The following is a 20053-nucleotide window of genomic DNA, read 5'->3' as shown; positions in this document are numbered from 1 at the left end:
AGAATTTGATGGAACATCCATGAAAACCATAGGACAGACTCACATGGAACACAGCAAACATCATCACATATGATATCCTCAATAGTCCTTGCAGTTAAGAGAGTTGAACAAGGAAGGGGCCATGGGGGTAGGGACTAGGAATAGAGTTGAAGCTGAAGCTAGGGCCACCATGCCACATTTGTGAAACTTTTTGGCTGTTGGCTGTTCCATTACGTCACCAATATATCCCAACCAATAAAGCTCAGATATTTTTATTCTTCTTCTTCTTCATCTTCCTCATCTCTCTCTCTCTCTTAGACTAGTTCTCTTTGCCTGTGGCAGAGAGAGACCTGGCTAGCTCAGAAAGAGAAATATTGAATATTTGAATAGGGTGGGTCTCTATCACTATCAGTTGCGGGTAGAGGTGGCAGTAGAGACAGAGAGAGCTTTGCTGCCTCTCCTTGAGCCAATTTTGCGCTACCCTTTTTTCCCGCCTATAATCTTTCCCAGCAATCTAGCTTATGTCGACAATGAGTGACAAGACATAGAGTGCTTAAGACATTCTCAAGACGCTACTTAACTTTTGCTTCGTCATTTTTTTCTCTTTTTTATAACTTCTAGGGTTTTGCAGCTTCTTATTTAAACCAACTTGGCCTCTATTCTTCCATTCCTCAACTTTTTCGTCCGTCTTGGCCTGTCTTTCATCGTTTCTTAGGATCCAGTCCCGACAACTCGACACAGCAGTTTTTGGGGACTGGAGAACAAGTTGGTGTTCAACTCCCGAGGGCTGCAGTGCTCATATTCTTATATATATGTGTCACTGTGTTTACAAGTTCTGTCTTGCTGTTTGAATTTGTTTCCTTGTCTCATACTTTGGCGTTGTGAGGGTTTGAGAAGCACATCATATAGCAAACAAGTGAAGTTAGCTTGCCTGAAATATAACCGATCAGATCTGTGTGGGATTGCAAAGCTCGAGATTTTGTTGCTTATCTGTAAGCTCTCTCTCTCTCTCTCTCTCTCTCTCTCTCTCTCTCTCTCTCTCTCTCTCTCTCTCTCTTAATATTCTTCGCTTTCTGAAATTCTGCTTCGTTGCTCTTCGATGTGTTCATCCGTTGAATACTTGTTGTGGGATATATATATTTTTCAATATTATATGGATCTTGAAGTTGAGCATGTTCTTCATCAACCATCTCAAAAGATTTTACTTTCCGTTGTACATAATCAGGACTTCTCATTGACCTTGTAAACCTATCAAAGATATCAACGTACAATTTAAGGGAAAAGATCAGCTCTTGTCTTTTTGGTTTCTTTTTAATGATGTTCTATAATTCCAGTGATAAAAAATCATATGAGAAGTATACAAGTGGCATCTGATCATAATTGGAGATCATTAATTTGTAATTTTCATGTATTAATGGTAGTAATCGAATGCTGGTTTTGATATCATCGTGAGACTGTAGAAAGATTGATCATATCACAAACATAATAATATTAATCATCATCCAGGAAAAGTTTTCTCCCACATGTTATGTATTGTGAAATTTGTTCTGTGGTATAGAACTCCCCAAAAAGAACCCCTTTTTCTTCCCGAGTTCGTTCAACTCATTGAATATTCATGATTAAATGCTACTTTTCATTATCACCTTCACAATGGATATTTTCCCACATTAATTAGGGCAAATAGTCTTTTAATTAATTTAAAAAATGAATTAAGTTTCAGGAACATGAAACAATCTCAGTTATCAGAGCTCATTTTGTTTATAAAACCAGACAGAATCAGTCATCATTCATTAATTACTCATCTCATGCAAAATAAATTTGTGTAGTGCATGCAATATGAAAGTTTTGAACTTTACAGGCTCCTTCTCCAATTACATAAAGGCCTTTGAGTGCAATATGAAGTACAGATTAGTATAATGTCAAAACGTTTTTCTTCACCTTTTTCCAATTTTACAAATGCGAAAGATTTAATTGTGGTGTGTATAAGAAAAGTTCAATCATATAATGTGCATATTAGTCTGAACGTAAGTTCTTTCCTTGTATGACATTGAACTTTGAAGCTAGAGAGAGGTTTGACAGACATTCACATTTGGTTAGAGTTGAACTTAACTAAAATCAAATTGAGGTGATTACATATGTTGATGAAGAGTTGTGTTAAACAATTCCACTTGAGTGAACCCTTACACGCATTCCTCTATATAATCAGGACTGAAGAACAAGAAGCTAAGCTGGATAATATGAACACTTTTTCACATGTTCCTCCTGGTTTCCGATTCCATCCGACGGATGAAGAACTTGTTGATTACTACCTCAGGAAAAAGGTTAGTTCAAGAAGGATTGACCTTGATGTCATCAAAGATGTAGACCTCTATAAAATTGAGCCATGGGATCTTCAAGGTATGTATAATCTCACAACCAGTATATTGGAGTCAGTTCACAAGAATGCATACTAATATGACTTACATGAATTTGGACATACAGAATTATGCAGAATAGGGACAGAAGAGCAAAACGAATGGTACTTTTTTAGCCATAAAGACAAGAAGTATCCCACTGGAACTCGAACAAATAGAGCCACCGCTGCAGGCTTCTGGAAAGCCACAGGTAGAGACAAGGCCATTTACTCAAAGCATGACTTAATTGGCATGAGGAAGACCTTAGTATTCTATAAAGGGCGAGCCCCAAATGGGCAAAAGTCAGATTGGATTATGCACGAATACCGTCTTGAAACCGATGAAAATGGAACTCCACAGGTAAGAACTTAATTAACCGATATTACGACTTTCTTGCATTATGTAGAGGCTGTTATTTGTACCATTTCAACTGATCATAGAGCGTGTCGGTTGAGATAGAACAAATAGTTTGATTCTTCTTATTACATTGCATTCAAACTCGATTTCTTTTGCAATTGAAGCAGGAAGAAGGCTGGGTTGTGTGTAGGGTTTTCAAGAAGAAAATTGCAAGCATGGGAATTAAAATGAGTGAACATGAGTCACCATGTTGGTATGATGACCAAGTCTCCTTCATGCCGGACTTGGACTCACCAAACCAAAACTCAAACTCCAACATTAATATGGCACCATACCACCACCTTCCTTACCCTTGCAAGAAAGAGCTGGATCACTTGCCAGCTTTCCAGGTTCCCCATGAGCACTTATTCCAGCTCCCTCTTCTGGGGAGCCCAAAACTACTCCAATCTTCAGCCACAGGTGTAAGCAGCTCCAACTCCATGGCAGCTCATGCATATAGTATTGACATCAACCACGCTTGCACTTTTCAGCCGTCGGATCAAGATCAAAACTTTCATGGAACAGTCTACGGTAATAACAGTAATGATGATCATTCGCAAGCCGTAGATCAACTGACCGATTGGCGAATGCTTGACAAGTTTGTAGCTTCACAGCTCAGCCAGGATGATGCTTCTAATAAGGGAAATAGCTACTCATGAGATTATATATATGCCCTATTGATAATGTCTATATATATAATGACATTCAGATACAAGTAAACGACAACCAGTAGTTGTCTAATCGAATCGAAGTATGGAAGTGACACCTTGAAATTAATTATTTTAGTAGTATATACTGATCATAGGTTTTAAGTCCATATTTAAAAGGGAAGGTGGAGGAGGTTGTTGAACTCAAAAATTCCCTGTACATAATAAAACGACATCATGATTGTAACTTAATTAAGCCCTCAACTTTCTTGTCTGTTCTAGTATGTAGTAAGTTAAGTCCACCAACACTCTAGTCAGCTTCTTGTAAGATGGATTAACAGGTGGACTGTGGAGCTGAGTTTGCTGGAAGAAATGAAGTTGAAGCATTGATTATTGCATGCCATGTAGGCGGCTAATTAAAGAACTCAACCAGGTGGTGGATATCGATTTGTAGAAATGTTTGTATGTCAGCTGATTGAAATGTTACATTACATAGAAGATTACGATAGTTTTATCTTATCCTTTTCAATAATATGTTTCACAGTTTCTGCCTATCTATATAGAATGGTTCTTCTTCTTTAATCTCCTAACTAAAGAAGAGAGAATGATGTGATTAAGCCGACCTATATCAGCATCATGAATATTGCTTTGCTGCAAAGCTTGGCAAATGCAGTTATGCATATCATTAATCTTTTCAACGCGTGGAAGGCAAGTATATGGTATACTTCAATCAGCAAAGAGTCCCATACATATATTTTTGGCACCAACTAGAAAGTAAGTTTTATGTGCTGGCAGAGTATGCTTAGATTTGTTCTCAGTCAGAGTGAAAAAAAAAATTAGGACAGATCGACGTAAAGACGTGGCCTGATGATATAGATAGTTGAGGAAACCAAGTGACAATTTCACTGTCAACCATTTAAATAGGCTAAGTTTCAATCTAAAGCTATTAGCAAAGAAAAGTTGAGCAATATTTTTATACACCTTCTGTTATATATTGGCACCATGAAGCGTTAAAAAAAAAAATCTATTTCCAACTTGAAAACCAAAAACACGCTACCGACACCAACTCTAGCTAGATTGATAGTAGCAGAATGTCATGCTGAATTTGTTGAAAAAAATAAATAGAATAATTACTAACCTATGGCGGCGGCACTCAATCATGATGAAGCTGAATATAAGGTATGGTAACTACCAAACACATGAACGTGCTCCGAGTTTCCAAGATGGAGATGTTGCAGTTGAAGTTGCAGTGAGGGATATGGTGAAGGCAATCAGCACCAACTTTGAATTTTGGAGAGAAACCAATAAAAGGTTGGAAGTGAAATTCAATTGAGAACATTGACTTGCTATATATAATAAGTGGGATAAATACAAATTATAGAATATGTGGATTTGCTTGTTGACAAGTCAAGCTTAATTCAAAGTCCCTTTCCATTTCAAGCAATCAATTAAAGTTATGGAGCCAGCGACATATTCATTAGGCATGCTCATGGTCCAAGAAAGCAGCAAACTCGGGAGAAGTTAATTAAGATGACGAGACTTTGCATTTAGTTATTGTGCATTTACCCACATTTCATTACATTCAAATCATCCTAATAATCTAAATGCTTAAAAAATGCGACATCATCAAGCTTTGAGGTTTTTTTTCCTTTCTAAATTGAAGTTGAACTAACGCTAATGCTCTAAATATTTTTTGTTCTGCCTTCGTGCCTTGAGCGTCTTCACTTGGGTTGAGTTCCTGCTTTGTCATGCAATGGAAAAACTCCCATGTTTGCAAAAAATTTCAATTCCCAACCAATCAAGTAAAATTAGTTTTTTTTTCCTTCGCCTTTGGGAAGAAAGAGCGATGCCAATGGAAGTTTATATGATTCCTTGAGTTTGAACTTCAATTAGCTACCTTCTTCCTCCACTGATAAGCAAAACCTTGTGTTGATGTCTTTCAATCAAAAGAAGAAGAAAAAAATATGTGCAAAGAAATGAGAAAGTCATACAATGAATAATCAGAAGAAACACACCCAAACCAAGCAAGACCCTCAAAACTGAAGGCATAAAACGTGAGTTTAAAAAAACTCAAGCTTGATGATGTGGCATGTTAGATTATTAGGATGGTTTGGATGTAGCGAAATGCAGGTAAATGCACGATAGCTATATGTAGAGGCTAGAGATGGAAAAAAAAAAATTATGACCGAGAATAGAATGTTGCCATAGGCATGACATGAACAAAATGGTATTTTAGAGAGGTAATTATGATTGATAATTAAGGTTTAATGCATTAATTTATCTCAAATTGTTGTTTGCGGAAGAAGGAAGATATCAATGTAATCATAAGTACGCATAATAATAAACAAGCACACCATGTGACTCGTGCTATCATGTTCTTCAATCAAACCCACAAATTCAACCCTTTCTATAATCGGTGCCCACCCAAGACATGCTTTTGCAGGTGTCCTTGATCATATTGTAAAATTTATTTGATCTGCGTCTCATCAAATTTATGGATCATAGGTGGAGGCAAACTTCTATAATGAGGAGTTATAGTAGTGAGGGATTCAATCTAGCAGTCTACAAATAACATTTTCATTGATTAGATGAGTATTAAGGACTCATTAGTAAGCCCTTGTTTAATTTTGGGTCTGAATAAGCCCCTGTTATTGAGGGTGCAAATTTTGATTGTATATGGGCCACCAACGGGCCTAAAAGCTTCATGAAACTCTAGGGACGCTCTAATCATTGCAAAATTTGAAGAAACACTTATCTAGAGTTCATTCTATAGTTAGGGCCTTATATATGGCCCTCATAGCATCCACAATTGGCTTCTAAACTACATCCTTAGACAAATTTTAAAGAGGAATTGGAAAAATACAACTCCAATCATGCTCCTTATCCACCTCCTAAAATAAGGGAGACCTCTAGGAGCTCCTTAATATAAGGAGAGGAAAAAAAAACTCCTAATAGCTCCCCATAATTTAATTCTGCTTTATTTAATGAGTATTTCAAACTTTTAATTAATGCTAACTACTTTTTATATTATTTTAAATACAAATTGACAAATTAAAAAGAGGTTATAGCATTTATGACTCCCTAAACTAGAGAGCACAATTGAAGTTTAAATTTTATAAGGAGCTCCTAAAATAACTTTTATATGTTTTTAGCTAAATTTTAACTAGAAAATAGAGAACACGATTGTAGATGTTCTTAAGTGAGGTCCTATCTCTTAATCGTTAGATCAGGATAACGAATTTGAACAAACAACTATCCAATTTGATCCAACGGTTAAGAGATAGGGTCTCACCTAAGGGTCATATATAAGGCCCACACTATAGAATTCTTGCACTTATCTAAATACCTAAAAATAATGATAAGAAATCGACATCAAACGCATGCCAAGTTGAGTTTAAAGGAAGACAAATGGTATCGGATTGATTGATTGAGAACGGGTTAATAATCATCATCATGATTACACATAAACGCACAAAAGAATGTTGGATCAGGAAAAGACCAATTACACGGTATTGTATGTGTATTGCTTCCACAAAATTCCAAAAAAGAAGCAAATGTCACTAAAACCACGAAAAAAAAAATGTACCACGATTGACTGGATTTGCACACCTAAACTCTAAGATATGTATTGGAACCCCCCAGCAACTCAGCAGGAAAATGCTGCCGCTGCTTGGAACAATAGGACCTCTCAACAGCCACCAATAAATTCATCATCTAAAAGTACAAACCAAAGTGAAGAATGCCATTAGCAGAGAGAAGAGCTTGATATTTCCTCCGGAAATTGATGTTGCAGAAGAGTGCTTCTGTTCCCTGAAGATGCCAAAGAAGGAAATGTTAGAATGAAAACATTCATCTAGAGAGAGGGGGGGAGAATGAGTTAATGGCATTGTTAGCATACTTCTGCAAGTAGGCTAGGGCACCACAATACAGAACATTATCGGGCGCACCAAACTCTGTTTCACCATTCTCCTCTGGATTCACAATTCTCAAATATGTCTCTTGGCCCAGATACCATCTATCAAGGTTTTGTGATCTAAGATTCCATGCCCCGGGGTTGTCAAGTGAGACGAGCACTGCCGTCCATGCACCAGGGAAAACCTACACATTCGCAAAAGAGAAGCACTTAATGCAAGATATATAAAAAACAAGCGTTGCAAGTCATCCTCATAACTTCATAACACCAATGCATGAACAATAAGACGATCCAGGACAATAGATATGTGGCCATTTGTTTCAAAAAAATCACAATCTAAAACTGTCACAAGAGAAACAATAGCAACCTCAATCAACATCTAAGCATCCATATTGTAAGTTGTAACACAACATCACATTCATATAGGCTTATTCCACAGAAATTTTTTTCCCTTTTGGGGGTAAGAAAAACAGATGCTCCAATAAGAAGACAAACCTGTGCAGTGCAGCGAGAGATTCCGTCCCACTTATTGTATCTATTTCTGCTGTCTTCAGTCCACTCACCATAATCCATCCTGTACACAACAAATCAGATTCTCTAAACTCCCATGTTTTTAAAGTGAATGATATAAAGCAATTTAAAATAAAATAAAACTTACCCAACCAAAAAAAAGGAATATCCATCCAAATGAAAACTCTGCACTGTGGTGTCATTGTTCTGGAAAATGATTTCAATAAAACCCTTATATGTAGCATTGATAACAGATATATCATTTCGGAGGGATCTATTTAGTGGCTTATTGGGGAAATCAAGCTTATAGGCTCCCCTAACTTTATGCTGATCAGCAAGCCTGATTGGTGTAGTAAGATTGGAAAATGAGATGCCATTTAGTGTAGCTCGCAGTTTCCCATTGATTATCTGTGGTGGCACTGTCTTTAACACGTATGTATCGGTGATATTAATTGAACCGTAGTGAAATGATCCTTGAGGATTAGGGCGAGCTCCACTTGCAGATCCATTTTGCCTGACAATAACAAAGCCAAAGACTTGAGAGAAGTGAACTAGTAACAAATACTCTCGAGTGAAGTGCACTAGTAACAAATATTCTCAGATTCGCCTAAAGCTGAACAAAATAGGGGAAAGGATGAGGAAGCTTAAAGTGGAAATCCAATATATGCATGCACGAAAATGGTTTAAGTCGATATCTCTGTTCTATTCTTTTCTATATAAGAGAACTGATGACTCCTCATAAGCAAACTGTTAACATCTCAATACCACAAGAAATCTTACAATAAATCAACCTCTTGAATGAGCATAATCTGAGAAAAAAAAAAACAAACAAACCTGATACTCAATGCCTGGTTCATCGACCATGTCTTGTCATAAACATCATTGGGAGGGTCAGGGAGAGCACCACTTGCTGGACCTTTAGAGTTGGAATAGTGTAAGACAGCAACACCAGTAACCCTTTGCCAAAGTGACTCATTTACAAACCTTGCACTTGCAACAATGTAGTAGTCACTACTGGCATTCTGATCCGTGGTAATAAGAAATGAATATGACTGTCCGACATGAATATCAAAGTTTGTATAGTTTTGTTGCATTGTATAATGACCCTCTGTTTCAGCTAGAAGCAGATTGTGACTCTGAATTCTGAAGTTCAAACTTGTTGAAATACCAACATTGTGCACACGTAATCGATAAGTCTTTCCTGCAAAGTAGAATGTCATGTGAAACAATTTTCCAAGAGAAATGCCACACACATAACAGATAAGAATATTGCACCACAGGTACGAGATGTCCTGGCACAATCCTAATTTGAATTTAGTGTTATTTAGAGGCGCAGAAATTTGCTTCATAGGCACAGCTATGGAAACTGAAATTACTTGGGGCATTCTGAACCAAATCAAGTGAAATAATTAAGCTCCATGATAGTAGAATGGAGTTATTAACAAATAATCATACTTATAATGATATCATACAAATCAGAAACTAGAAAACCTGTGAAAACAAAGTGAATATTAAAAAGGAGGCTGAAAAAAATACCTGGATCAACGTTGATGGTTTCAAACTGAATCCCATCAGGTACTAGGGTATTGTTATATTGATAAGGCCCCTTCCCATTGATAAGAACTCCATCTGGCATCCCGAGGTCTTTTCCAGCATCAAGAGCAGTTCTCAGTGCCTAGAAAAAGACAAAGGGGGTTGGGGGAGTCATTTCTGTACCTTCATTGTTCACATGAAAAAACCAAAACAGCAACAAATACTGACCGTATGGTTTCGTGTATACCAGTCACCAATAGTAATGAAGATATCCCCATCAGGCTTATTAAAAGGAATTGCAATAATTTCCCTGTTATTAATATGAAAGGAACCAAAACCCCCTGCTGCTCTCTGAAAATTTAAAGATGGGAAGTAGAAGAAGCTCCCGATCTGATCCTTAACTTGAAACTGATAAGTCCAATTCCATTTAGGAGGGATTGGACAATTTGTGCCAAGAACACCATCCTGCCATGAATTGCGCCGCATTTGGATCCCAGACCTGTCATAGACAATCATCTCAAGCATCTCAAAAACGCTCCATTTCATGAAATAAAATGAATGTTGTGGTGAAGCCTACCAAGTAAGGAGGAGATCTTCGTCCAATTCATTCTGTACATTAACAATAACATTGTTATTTGTAGTAGCATTGATAGGAGGACCAGGAAACTTCTCATTAACTGCTATAACCTGCAGTCAAAAATTCCAACAATAACAAGTAATGCAAGTTAAATTTTGATCTACTTCAAAAGACTCAAAACTCCTAATCATGTAAGATACAAGACAAAGCCTAAAAACTATATCACTCGTCCAAACGTAGCCAAAAATATATGAATGATTACAAAATGGGGTGGAAAACCCTTGCGTAGAAGGGTTTGGAACAACCAATTTTCCTCATTAGGACTAAATATATCCTTCAAAATGTACTGAAAATTAACACAAAATCGTTGAAAAACCCAAACCCCACATAGAAAATGAGTTATAAGCACCCTTATGAAAAACCCCAACATAAACCCTCGACTCTGATAGAATACCACACACAACATAAACCATGGATTTACTGAAAAAAAAAATTACATAAAAATACAAAACCCATAAAGAAAAAAAAAATTATAATGGCATTTCCAATAGATCCCAAGCCAAAATGTAAACCAATAATCGCCCGCTTTCTCACACAGCAGTAAAAACAAAGTAAACCCAAATGAAATAAAAGAGAGCGCTATGAGAAGCGTACCCGCTGAGGAACGCCGAGCGGGGAGGCGGTGATGTAAGAGACTCGGAAGTCATAGGAGACGGTGGGGTCTGCAGCGGAACAGAGAGTTGAAAGCAGAGCAATGTGGGTCAAAGAAAACAGAGTGAACAGAGAGAGCCCAAACAGAGCCATGAGCGTCTGAAACAGAAAACTATATGTATGAGTGTAAGCTTCTATGATATCAAAGACGATTTTTCTGGGATTTGGAGAACTTCTTTTACATTATCAAAGCAGGAGAGAGAAATAGAGTGAGGAAAAACGAAGGTTGAGTGTGAAAACGGAAGGAAGTTTTTTCTTCTTCTTAGTCTGTAAGAGAAGAATGGAGAAGGCTATGAGTCACGCACTGTATCATGCTACAACCACTCCGTTCATCGAAAATTTTGGTCTAACGCGCATATATTTAGGACGGTGACAGGTGACTGCCTCAACTGGTTCAGTTTCTATTTATTTATCAATTGAATTTTATTTTTTTCAGACCATAAAAACAAAATCTTTCCTGCTAAAATATACCATAAATAAAAATATTTTTGGATTTACCATAACCTTTGAATTTAACCAATAATTTGACATGGTAGTGACATTTTTTGGTTATAAAATACAAGAGTTAGCATATAACAAAAGGTTATGTAACAATCATTTTTTTATTAGATTATAAAATGCGATCTTCTTCACATGACTTGGAATCTAAATTCTCTTATAATTTAGACTATCGCTTGTATTCGATATATATGTGTGTGTATATATATATATATAACTCCAAATCATTTGAATGCCCTTAAGGGACACGAGGGCATTCCTTTAGAATATATTTAATTAACAAAAAAAAAATTAACATGATGATGAGAAAAGGCTAATTCATTCCTAAGATTGATTTGATTTTTTTTCCTTTGGGAAAACAGAATCACAACCGAATATTATTTGATTTTGAAGAAAATGTGTAAGCATAAAAAACAAAATTTACATATATATATATATATAGACACACAATATATTGTCTGATTTACCGGGTGTTGGCGGTGACAAGCGGGATGGCGAATCAAAATAGTTGACAGCGAAGGAGAGTCCACAGAGCAGCTGGCCCACTAACACAAAGGCACAATTTTCGGCGTCTCGCGCTCGCTCAGATTTTCTAACGTTCTCATCTCTGAAAAAGCCACAACATGCACGGCTTCAGGGCCCACCCTAATTTGCTGACTGTGAAACTTTTATTTTATTCATAATCTTTTCTTTTTGATTCTCGTATATTGTTATTGGTTGTCCACGTCCCCACTGAAGGCAGAACACGCAGATTACACGGTTTACTATTCCATTCCACCGTTGTTTTCCTTCATTTGAATGATTTTCTTAAAAGCCAAAAACATTATTGGGATGGTCCACTCGTTGCTGAGGTGGCATGATCTGGTTGATATGGCAATTTATTCTCCGTGCCATTAACGGGGTCATCAATGTTTTTTAATTTACAACAATTATAATCTTCCTTCTTTTTTGAGAAAAATAGTCTGACCTCAATCAAAAATCCTGATTGTACTATTTTCCTTTTGTTATGTTTTGTGTTCATTTTGTATTCCTTAAATTAAATTTTACTGAGGTGACAAATATATAATAAAAGTCAAACATATCATGACAGATAAAATCAGAGTAAATGATCCAAATCCTTTTATATAAGATACATTGCATGTATTAATTAAGGGGTTTATTAACATATTCAAATGGAGCAGTAATGTGCATATGCTTAAACTTGATTTTCAAGTCACATTTGTTTCATATAAATTCTATACTTTATTAGTAAATTTCAAACAATGTATTTGTATATATTAATTTTTTTATTAATATAAACGATATTATATTTTAATGTAATCTAAATTACGATGGAGATTCGAATTCGAGTACAGAGTGAAGAGCATATCCGCTCTAATCATACAACTTGGCTAAGTCTATATTTGCATATATTAAATATTTATATGTTTTGAAAAATAGAGGTTTGTTTGGTGGAGTTTTCGTGAGGGTTAAGGTTTTGTGGCAGCAGCATGAGGATGTGGCAATAGAATCCAAAATTGATATGGAGAGCCGCTTGTTCCATGCGCATTTGTTTTATTTGACTTTAAAATGTCACACAATTTGATTATACTATAAAATTCTTTCATTTTTCATTTCAGAAATGAATTATCGTCAACCAACGAAGGAGGAACTGAAAGTGGCGGCAAACGTAAGTGGACAAATATGGGTCTGAAGACAATAATGATTAATGAGAATTTGCCAAAGTTGTGATGTAATTAAGTCGATAATGAGGTTGTTGTTGGGAAAGTGATATGCCCGTCAATTGGTCCAATTGAATGAGAGTGTCGATGAGTTTGGTGTGCCACTAATAATTTGTGATCAAAGTCTTACTAAACCATGTGCATGGACACACAAAATAAGCAACTGGGACAATACTAATTCAATTCTCTCCTTTTTTTGAATTAAATTTTTTTATAAATAAAAAATAAAAAATTAGCGATTTGAATTGCGATTAAACAAAAACAAATGGAATGTATTGCCTAAGATAATATAAAGAAGAGGAAAACTTGTCCTTTGCTTAATTTTATATCCTGGGCGTTGGCAGGAAGCAACTAACTTGCACATGGCTTGCAACAAAATAATAATAATGAAAAGCAAAAGAAGCCTGCATACACGCAGAGAATAAAATGACATTAACACAAAGTCCTGGGACATTTTGAATAAAAGATAGTACAAGCTATAAGGACAAATAACAACTATAATAAAGATGAGCTCAATCTTTCAATCAAAAACGACCTAGTCTTATTTAACCAAGTAAAAGGGACATGTCTTTCAGCTTTTACAAGTAGACGACTCTACAAAATTTTGCAATTGAATTAGTATATCATATATGTGTTCTGCACATAATCGATGACTAAACAACTTCGAGTTTAAACGATGCATATCTTGAAAGAAAGATTCTTGAAGCATTATATATATAAACAGTTACGATCGTTAAACTACATTGTAGTTGTGTAAACTTCACAAACTTTTTATACATCTTCTTTTATACTCCGAGATTCTACGAAATCTTTTAAGACTCTATTGGCATATGAAGCCGGTTGCTTGATTCAAATTTGTGGTAGTTCAAAAGTACATTCCTAATTAAATGTCTATCTTCCATATGGACATCGAAATTCTACTCCGGAACAAAACTCTTGGTAAAATAAGAACATGGAACCAATACAAAACTATATAAGAAAAAAAGATAAAAGCTTATGGATAAGAATGCAATGACAAACGTAGAAGACAGGGCATTATATTAACAAATTTATACATAGGGGCTGGCTTCCATTCAAAAACCTAAAAGATTAATTAATGATACTTTAGAATTAGCCATGATCCATAAATTAAGCAGAAACTGCTGCATCTTTCTTTTTCAGGGATGAGTATTTGGCTGCATTGATGCGGCCAAAAAGATGCAGCATTGGAAATAAAAGTCAAATGTGCTTCACAATTTTAAAACTATACATTAGGAGTCTTTAAAAAAAAAATAGGACCAACGGTCGAATGGCTAGTCATGTATGTGTAGGAGTAGTAAAATTGAATTAAATTAAGCACCAGCACATGTGGTTTGTTTGGATGGTTCCTCAGTCCAAAACGAAACCCAAATTGATTATAGTCCAATACAACAGGCATTGGCCCAATCTGGCTATCATGGCCCACAATTTGTTAGTATTACGACGGAAGATGCTAGGGTCAGTCAGGACTTAGGTACGTGATTCATTCATAGCCGTTGATGTATTTGAATACCATTACTAGATGGGACTCACAATATATATCTACACACTTCGAAATCAGACACAGTATTTCTGTAACAAGTACTTGTTATGGACACTTGAAAGAACAAATAATGTACATTGATAACAAGTTGGAATGATTTCTTTTGCCCTTATGCGTATTCAGACTCTGGCCATCCTAATTTTGCAAGACATGGAAAATCAAGAGGAATTTCAGTTCAATGAGCAAAATTTTCACTTCATTAATTTGTTACTATTGGAACTCGAATCAAAAGATAAGGCTGAAGGGCATGCCTAAATACAAACTGAAAGGTACAACCCAAACAAGGAAAAAGAAAAAGGTTTAAATAACAATGACGCTCACTTGGCATTTGCTTGCCACAAAATTTATGATCCTACCGAAGGAGATTTGCGGCAATAGATTTGATCAATCAACTGGCTTTGCTCTGCAGCAAGAATTCCTTAATTTAATGTCACTGATCAAATCTGGTCTAATGGGAAAGGATGAATGAAGGCTGAATTGAGTTGCCAAATCTTGAGGGTGGCCTTGACATTCACTCCAGTTGCATTGTTGAACAAAAATAGCCTTGCTGCTCCATAGATTGCTTCCGTTGGATAAACCCGCGACGCAATCACCGTCCTACCTCCTTGTGCAAAGCTTTCCACAATTGAATGATCAACCTGCAACATTCAACACCAAAATTTAGAACATGATCACAATTTCAACAACCCCTTTTGATTTTCAACAAATACAAACTTGGTAAGCAGAGAAATTGTTACCAATACTCTGGCAGAATATGTTTCACCATCCAACACAGGAACTTGGCCTCCATAAACTGTTTTGTAGACTTCAGGAGCCTTAGAAGATCTGCATCAAAAGCCAACATGTTATTGTTCGTAAGATTAATTTCATAGTGAAAATTATTTGATGGGCAATCTTAACATTGATTAAAGATGCAAACCTTGTTTCGTCGGCGCAGAAATAAGTCGTGACATCCCCATCGGTGGAGTTGGAAACTCGGAAATAAACAGGGGTTAGCTCAGAAAGAGTCTCATCTGCAAGGACCAAAATGCCAAATGGTCCCAATGTGCTCCTATCTGTAGCCCCATCACCGCAACCTACACTGCCATTTACACTCTCTGTTTCCAATTCTTCTATTTCAAAGACGACGAATATGTCCAGCTGTCCATATTTGCAACCAAGAAAAAGATACGTTAGAAATTAGGAAAAAAAATATGATTATTATTATGTATATAACAAAGATTACATATTCTTAGACAAACCTGTGTAGCTGTTCCAATATCAAGGGCACAACCGTCCCTGCTCAACCAAGACATCGCTAAACTCTGTACTGTTTAATCTCAAGTCTTCAATCTCTTCCACTGGCCATTGAAGCAAATGGGTTCCAGTTGCATTGTCGAACAGCACAGACCTTGGAATGGTCTGCAAACAAAGTAATCAATGTGGGTTTGATTCAATTTTGCTTCTTTTTTATTTTTTTAATGTGAGGCCCAAGAAGAATATTGGTTTTGAGAATGGTTCATGTAATATACCTGAAGGGAGGACCAGCCTTTTTCCAAGTCGTCAGTTTCAGTATCAGTTTCATTGATCCAACCAAGCAGGATCCTTCTCTCCTTGTTCTGGTCATAAAATGTCTTTGATGCATAGTATCTCCCATAGTCATACTTCAACCCGATACCCACATCTATTTTCGGGTCATCAGGTATCCACGTATTGTTCTCCACAAAGTAAGTCCCAATTGCGTAGTAATCCATTTTCTTATCATCCAAACTGGCCTTCAGCACGTGCTTAACTCCCGGGCCATTCACGGACGTCTCCAAACCCTTGGACCCGTTTATAGAAACCGGGTAAAAGTCCACGCACTCCCACATACCCGTACCCGGGACAGCATGCAAAACCCCCTCCAATAGCTCGTAGTCTATAAAATTAGCGGTGGTGTAGACAATTGAAATGCCAGTTTTATTGACCTTTGACCCGATGGTAATTCGCCATAGGCCATCGGGCCCAATCCACGCGGTTGTCGGGTCACGGAAATCCGTAGATCCAATTCCGGGTGGGGGAGTTAGGACCGGGTTACCCGAGTACTTGACCCAATGGAGGAGGAGAGGATCAGATAGGTTGGCAGGGTAGGCAAGATTTTGTACTTGCACAGACTCATTGGTGCTGCCAGTGTATAGCATTACGATTTGGCCATCGGGCAGGATGGTCGAAGACCCGGTCCACACGCCGTTCGCATCGAACCATCGATCGGGGACCATCGCGATCGGGAGGTAGAGCCAGTGGATCAGGTCTATTGACACGGCGTGGCCCCACGTGATGTTGCCCCACACAGCGGAGTCCGGGTTGTACTGGTAGAACAGGTGATACCATCCCTTGTAAAACATTGGACCTACACAAATGATTAATTGATTGTAATTAAATTATAATAAGATCAATACTGAAGGAAGAGCACAAGATAGATGATGTCAGCAAACATATGGACCCACAACAAGCACTAAACTCCAATCATCCATGCTTTGAATGGTTGGTGTACCGTATGTTCCACTTAGACGGGGGCAGATTGCTAAATTTATTGGACAAATCACATCTATCAAAACCGAAAAAAAGACCAACTGTTTTGTATTTTTTTTAAATCACATCTAGAAAAGAGCCACATCTGTCTAAAATCATTGTGGCCCTTATGTGTGCCAAGTGGCGATGTTTGATTGGGGATTAAGTGGGTAAAGGTAGGCCCCTGAATGTGAAGTCCAATGGCCACAACTCATAAAGCAACAGTGTTTGGATGGGATTCCATTGTTTTCGGCGTGACCATTCTCCCATTATTAATGCTTAGTTTTTACCTCTGATTGTTTTTTGGCGTGTCACGTATATTGGGTATAATAGTAAATTTTTCTAGCTTCTACCTCTTACGAAAATGATATTTAGTTTTTAGTTTGTCATGCAAAAAGAAATTTATTATATATAAGCTGTATGCATCACAAATTTTTGGCAATGCGAAAAGATAAATAAAAAGGGCAACCTAAGGGCAACCTAATGGACAGCAATAGAACACATGAGGCATGCAATTTGCATTAGTTAATATTTTGATATAAAGTAGGAATAAAAAGGAGCAAACTACACGGGATGAGGTTTTCACACACACAACCAAAATGTCATGTGGGTTCAAATTTGAGAACTCTGATATGCAAGTCTCGTTAACGAATTTAGAAGATGGTTTAATTCAGAATTACCAAGCCAAAAAAAAGTAACACAAAAGTCAAGTGCTGTAAATATAAAAAGAAGAAGAAGAAGTAAATAATGAGTTTTCACAAGAACTTACCATCAGGATCTGAAGTAGGAGAAAGCAGCAGCCAAAGAAAGAACAACGTTGGAAGATGAAAAGAAATTTGATTAGTCTCATATAAAACAATAATAAGGAACATAGAAGAAACAAATCCAAAAGCATATTTGGAATGATGTCAAATTCGGAAAGTTAATCATGGAGACATATCTAACCTACCATTGATTATATTAGTCAAAAGAAATTAAAAAATATGAAATAAATCATTGAACTTAGTACTTAATTGAGACCTTGTGCTAGAAAAAGAAAAAGAAAAATAAGAAAGAAATTAAAAGCTGTGAGTGTACCTACCATTCATCCAATTACGTTCTGGTTGAAAATGGAAGGCTGTTCTTTGCCAAGAAAACATAGCATTGGTCCAATTATAAGAAGCTTCGTCGGAAAAAGATGGGTTAGATTTGGCTGAGACTCCTTGTGCTATTCCTCTAGGCAGTCTTGAATACGACGTCGTCTCTGATGAAGCAGTAGAAGCTGACTGTTTTTTATGGTGGTGACCATCTTGTTGGGGTGGGCCTTGATTGATGATTAATGCGACCAAGGACATGAGAAAAATGACGGAGGCAAATATCACGGCAAAACCCTTCAAGGGTCTCCGGGGAGTCGCCGGAGGTCCGGAGGGCAAGGGAGTGTAGGAAGTAGTGTTGGTGTCCATTGCGGTCTCTCTGCAAGTGGGGTTTGAGAGAGAAGAGTGTGTTGATAATTAAATTCAATGGGGTTTAAATAGAGAATGAGGGAGAATCAGAAGCCCATCTAAGTTGTAGATCTCAGCAAAGGCTTGTAGGCTTTGTAGTATATGGGTTATTGGTATTGAGATATAAGCATGGAGATTGGTGGTTGTCCAATTGAGAGAGAGAGAGAGAGAGAGAGAGAGTACTTTATTAATGCAGGTACAATACAAGTGTTAATGGGTTGTATTCTCCATTTATATATACGCTAATCATCCAACCTTTTTTTGAGTAGGATTCAAACTTGAAACATTTTTTTTGAAAGTGAAAATAAAGAAATTTTATTATCTTATAAATAATTTGCGTGGAAACACCAAATGAAGTAACAAAATTTCAAACAAAGCAAGTCCTTAAAATAACGAGGTATCAATGTGGTGTTGGTCAAGAATCCTTTGACAATCAAGTTAGTAAGATTTGTTCAATTAACCTAAAAAAGGGTTTAATGATTCTTGTGTCACCGAAATTAACTTGTTTTTAATCCCTATAGCAAGAGGAGTCAATTTTGGCACGTCATTCTTAGCCTCTTTACAAGAGCGGGGACGGTTTGCCCCTCAAGATGTGGACTTTGACAAATTAGTTGGGCATGTGAAAATTAAAACGATTAGTTGGGCTTTCAAAAAAGGTGTCGTCCCAAACTTCCTAATTAGTTAGGTTAGTCATGCTAAACAGGAGATTTAAGATGTTGGAGATCACATCACACAGTATGCTGGTTAATCCTTCATTAGGTTAGCCATGGTAAAAAAGAAGATAGTAATTTGGTTGGGCACTTGTTTTTTTTTACTTTTGTTTTTTGCTCATGAAAAGACATTCGATCGACTTTTTATTTATTTTTAAAATAGTACAAATAATGCATTCGATCTATAATAATGACATGGCCAAGATATTCGAAGATGAAAATTGTTCGTAAAGCAAAATATTATTGTAATAATATATTGAGTCTTGAGTCTTGACTTGGTGTCGTACATTTCACAAATACGACAGCAAATTGTGACAATCCTTTTTTGTATAAAAGAGACGTGCACATGGAGATCACATGACACGGTGCCCAAGTCATGTAATCACATGACATGGTGCCCATCTAATTTGGGTTATAAGTTCAAACCAGAATGTGATGCGGACCAGAAAATTAAGAAAATAAAAACGTGAGTGATTTGTTTCAGCTTAAGCATGATGATGATAATGATGTCAACAAAACTTTATGGAATTTGAACTCAAAAAACATGCTCCAATTTTATAAAAGAGAATAATGCAATAGAAAAACAAAAAGGAAATTGATGAAAAATAAAGAAAAGGTGGAAACAGTCATACACGAGAGGGTTGTCGAAGGGTCCACATCAAAAAACGTGGCTGCCAGAGCATCACACAGTTTAGGATACCGGATAGATGATGAACATGTTACATACCAATAAATTATGATGGATGACTTGATAACAATTACAAGGCCAAAAAACCCAGATAATAATTCAAAGGGCCAAAGACAAAAATTAAAGGAAACGGAACAAATTGCAAATATAATATTATGTGTAATGCGCGGTGGGAGTTCAAAGTGCGGAAATGGACGGTGAGCTCA

At 36.7% G+C, this 20053-nt stretch overlaps 3 protein-coding genes across 4 annotated transcripts; 1 reads left to right on the top strand and 2 right to left on the bottom strand.

Annotated features, from left to right (window-relative positions):
* Positions 1 to 340: 340 nt before the first annotated feature.
* Positions 341 to 3919, top strand: LOC103333349 (NAC domain-containing protein 7-like). Of its 2 annotated transcripts, none has more exons than XM_008236173.2 (4): positions 341 to 971; positions 2186 to 2376; positions 2461 to 2732; positions 2897 to 3919. In XM_008236173.2, exons 2-4 carry the CDS (start codon positions 2217 to 2219, stop codon positions 3425 to 3427), a joined length of 963 nt encoding a protein of 320 aa, XP_008234395.2. In that variant the 5' UTR covers positions 341 to 971; positions 2186 to 2216; the 3' UTR covers positions 3428 to 3919. The 2 variants fall into 2 exon arrangements, with proteins under 2 accessions (XP_008234395.2, XP_008234394.2); XM_008236172.2 differs by having other exon boundaries at positions 832 to 971; positions 2894 to 3667.
* A 2889-nt stretch (positions 3920 to 6808) lies between these two features.
* LOC103333350 (monocopper oxidase-like protein SKS1) lies at positions 6809 to 10993 on the bottom strand. The gene is made up of 9 exons (XM_089051861.1): positions 10603 to 10993; positions 9949 to 10058; positions 9600 to 9870; positions 9375 to 9513; positions 8673 to 9039; positions 7987 to 8352; positions 7824 to 7902; positions 7314 to 7513; positions 6809 to 7225 (listed from the first exon to the last, which is right to left on the bottom strand). The coding sequence occupies exons 1-9, from the start codon at positions 10750 to 10752 to the stop codon at positions 7126 to 7128; spliced, it is 1782 nt and encodes a 593-aa protein (XP_088907987.1). The 5' UTR covers positions 10753 to 10993; the 3' UTR covers positions 6809 to 7125.
* A 3614-nt stretch (positions 10994 to 14607) lies between these two features.
* On the bottom strand, positions 14608 to 18623 carry LOC103333352 (acid beta-fructofuranosidase 1, vacuolar-like). The gene is given in 8 exon segments (XM_008236175.2): positions 14608 to 15077; positions 15177 to 15264; positions 15359 to 15579; positions 15681 to 15702; positions 15704 to 15840; positions 15951 to 16807; positions 17738 to 17746; positions 18050 to 18623. Coding segments are annotated over 8 exon segments (1896 nt in total). The 5' UTR covers positions 18411 to 18623; the 3' UTR covers positions 14608 to 14876.
* Positions 18624 to 20053: the final 1430 nt, after the last annotated feature.

The sequence above is a fragment of the Prunus mume genome, linkage group LG5 (genome assembly GCF_029339155.1).
Source record: "Prunus mume cultivar Tortuosa linkage group LG5, ASM2933915v1, whole genome shotgun sequence".
Taxonomy (NCBI): Eukaryota; Viridiplantae; Streptophyta; class Magnoliopsida; order Rosales; family Rosaceae; genus Prunus; species Prunus mume.
The sequence above is the reverse complement of the archived record's forward strand: the minus strand, read 5'-3'. Positions and strand labels throughout refer to the sequence as shown.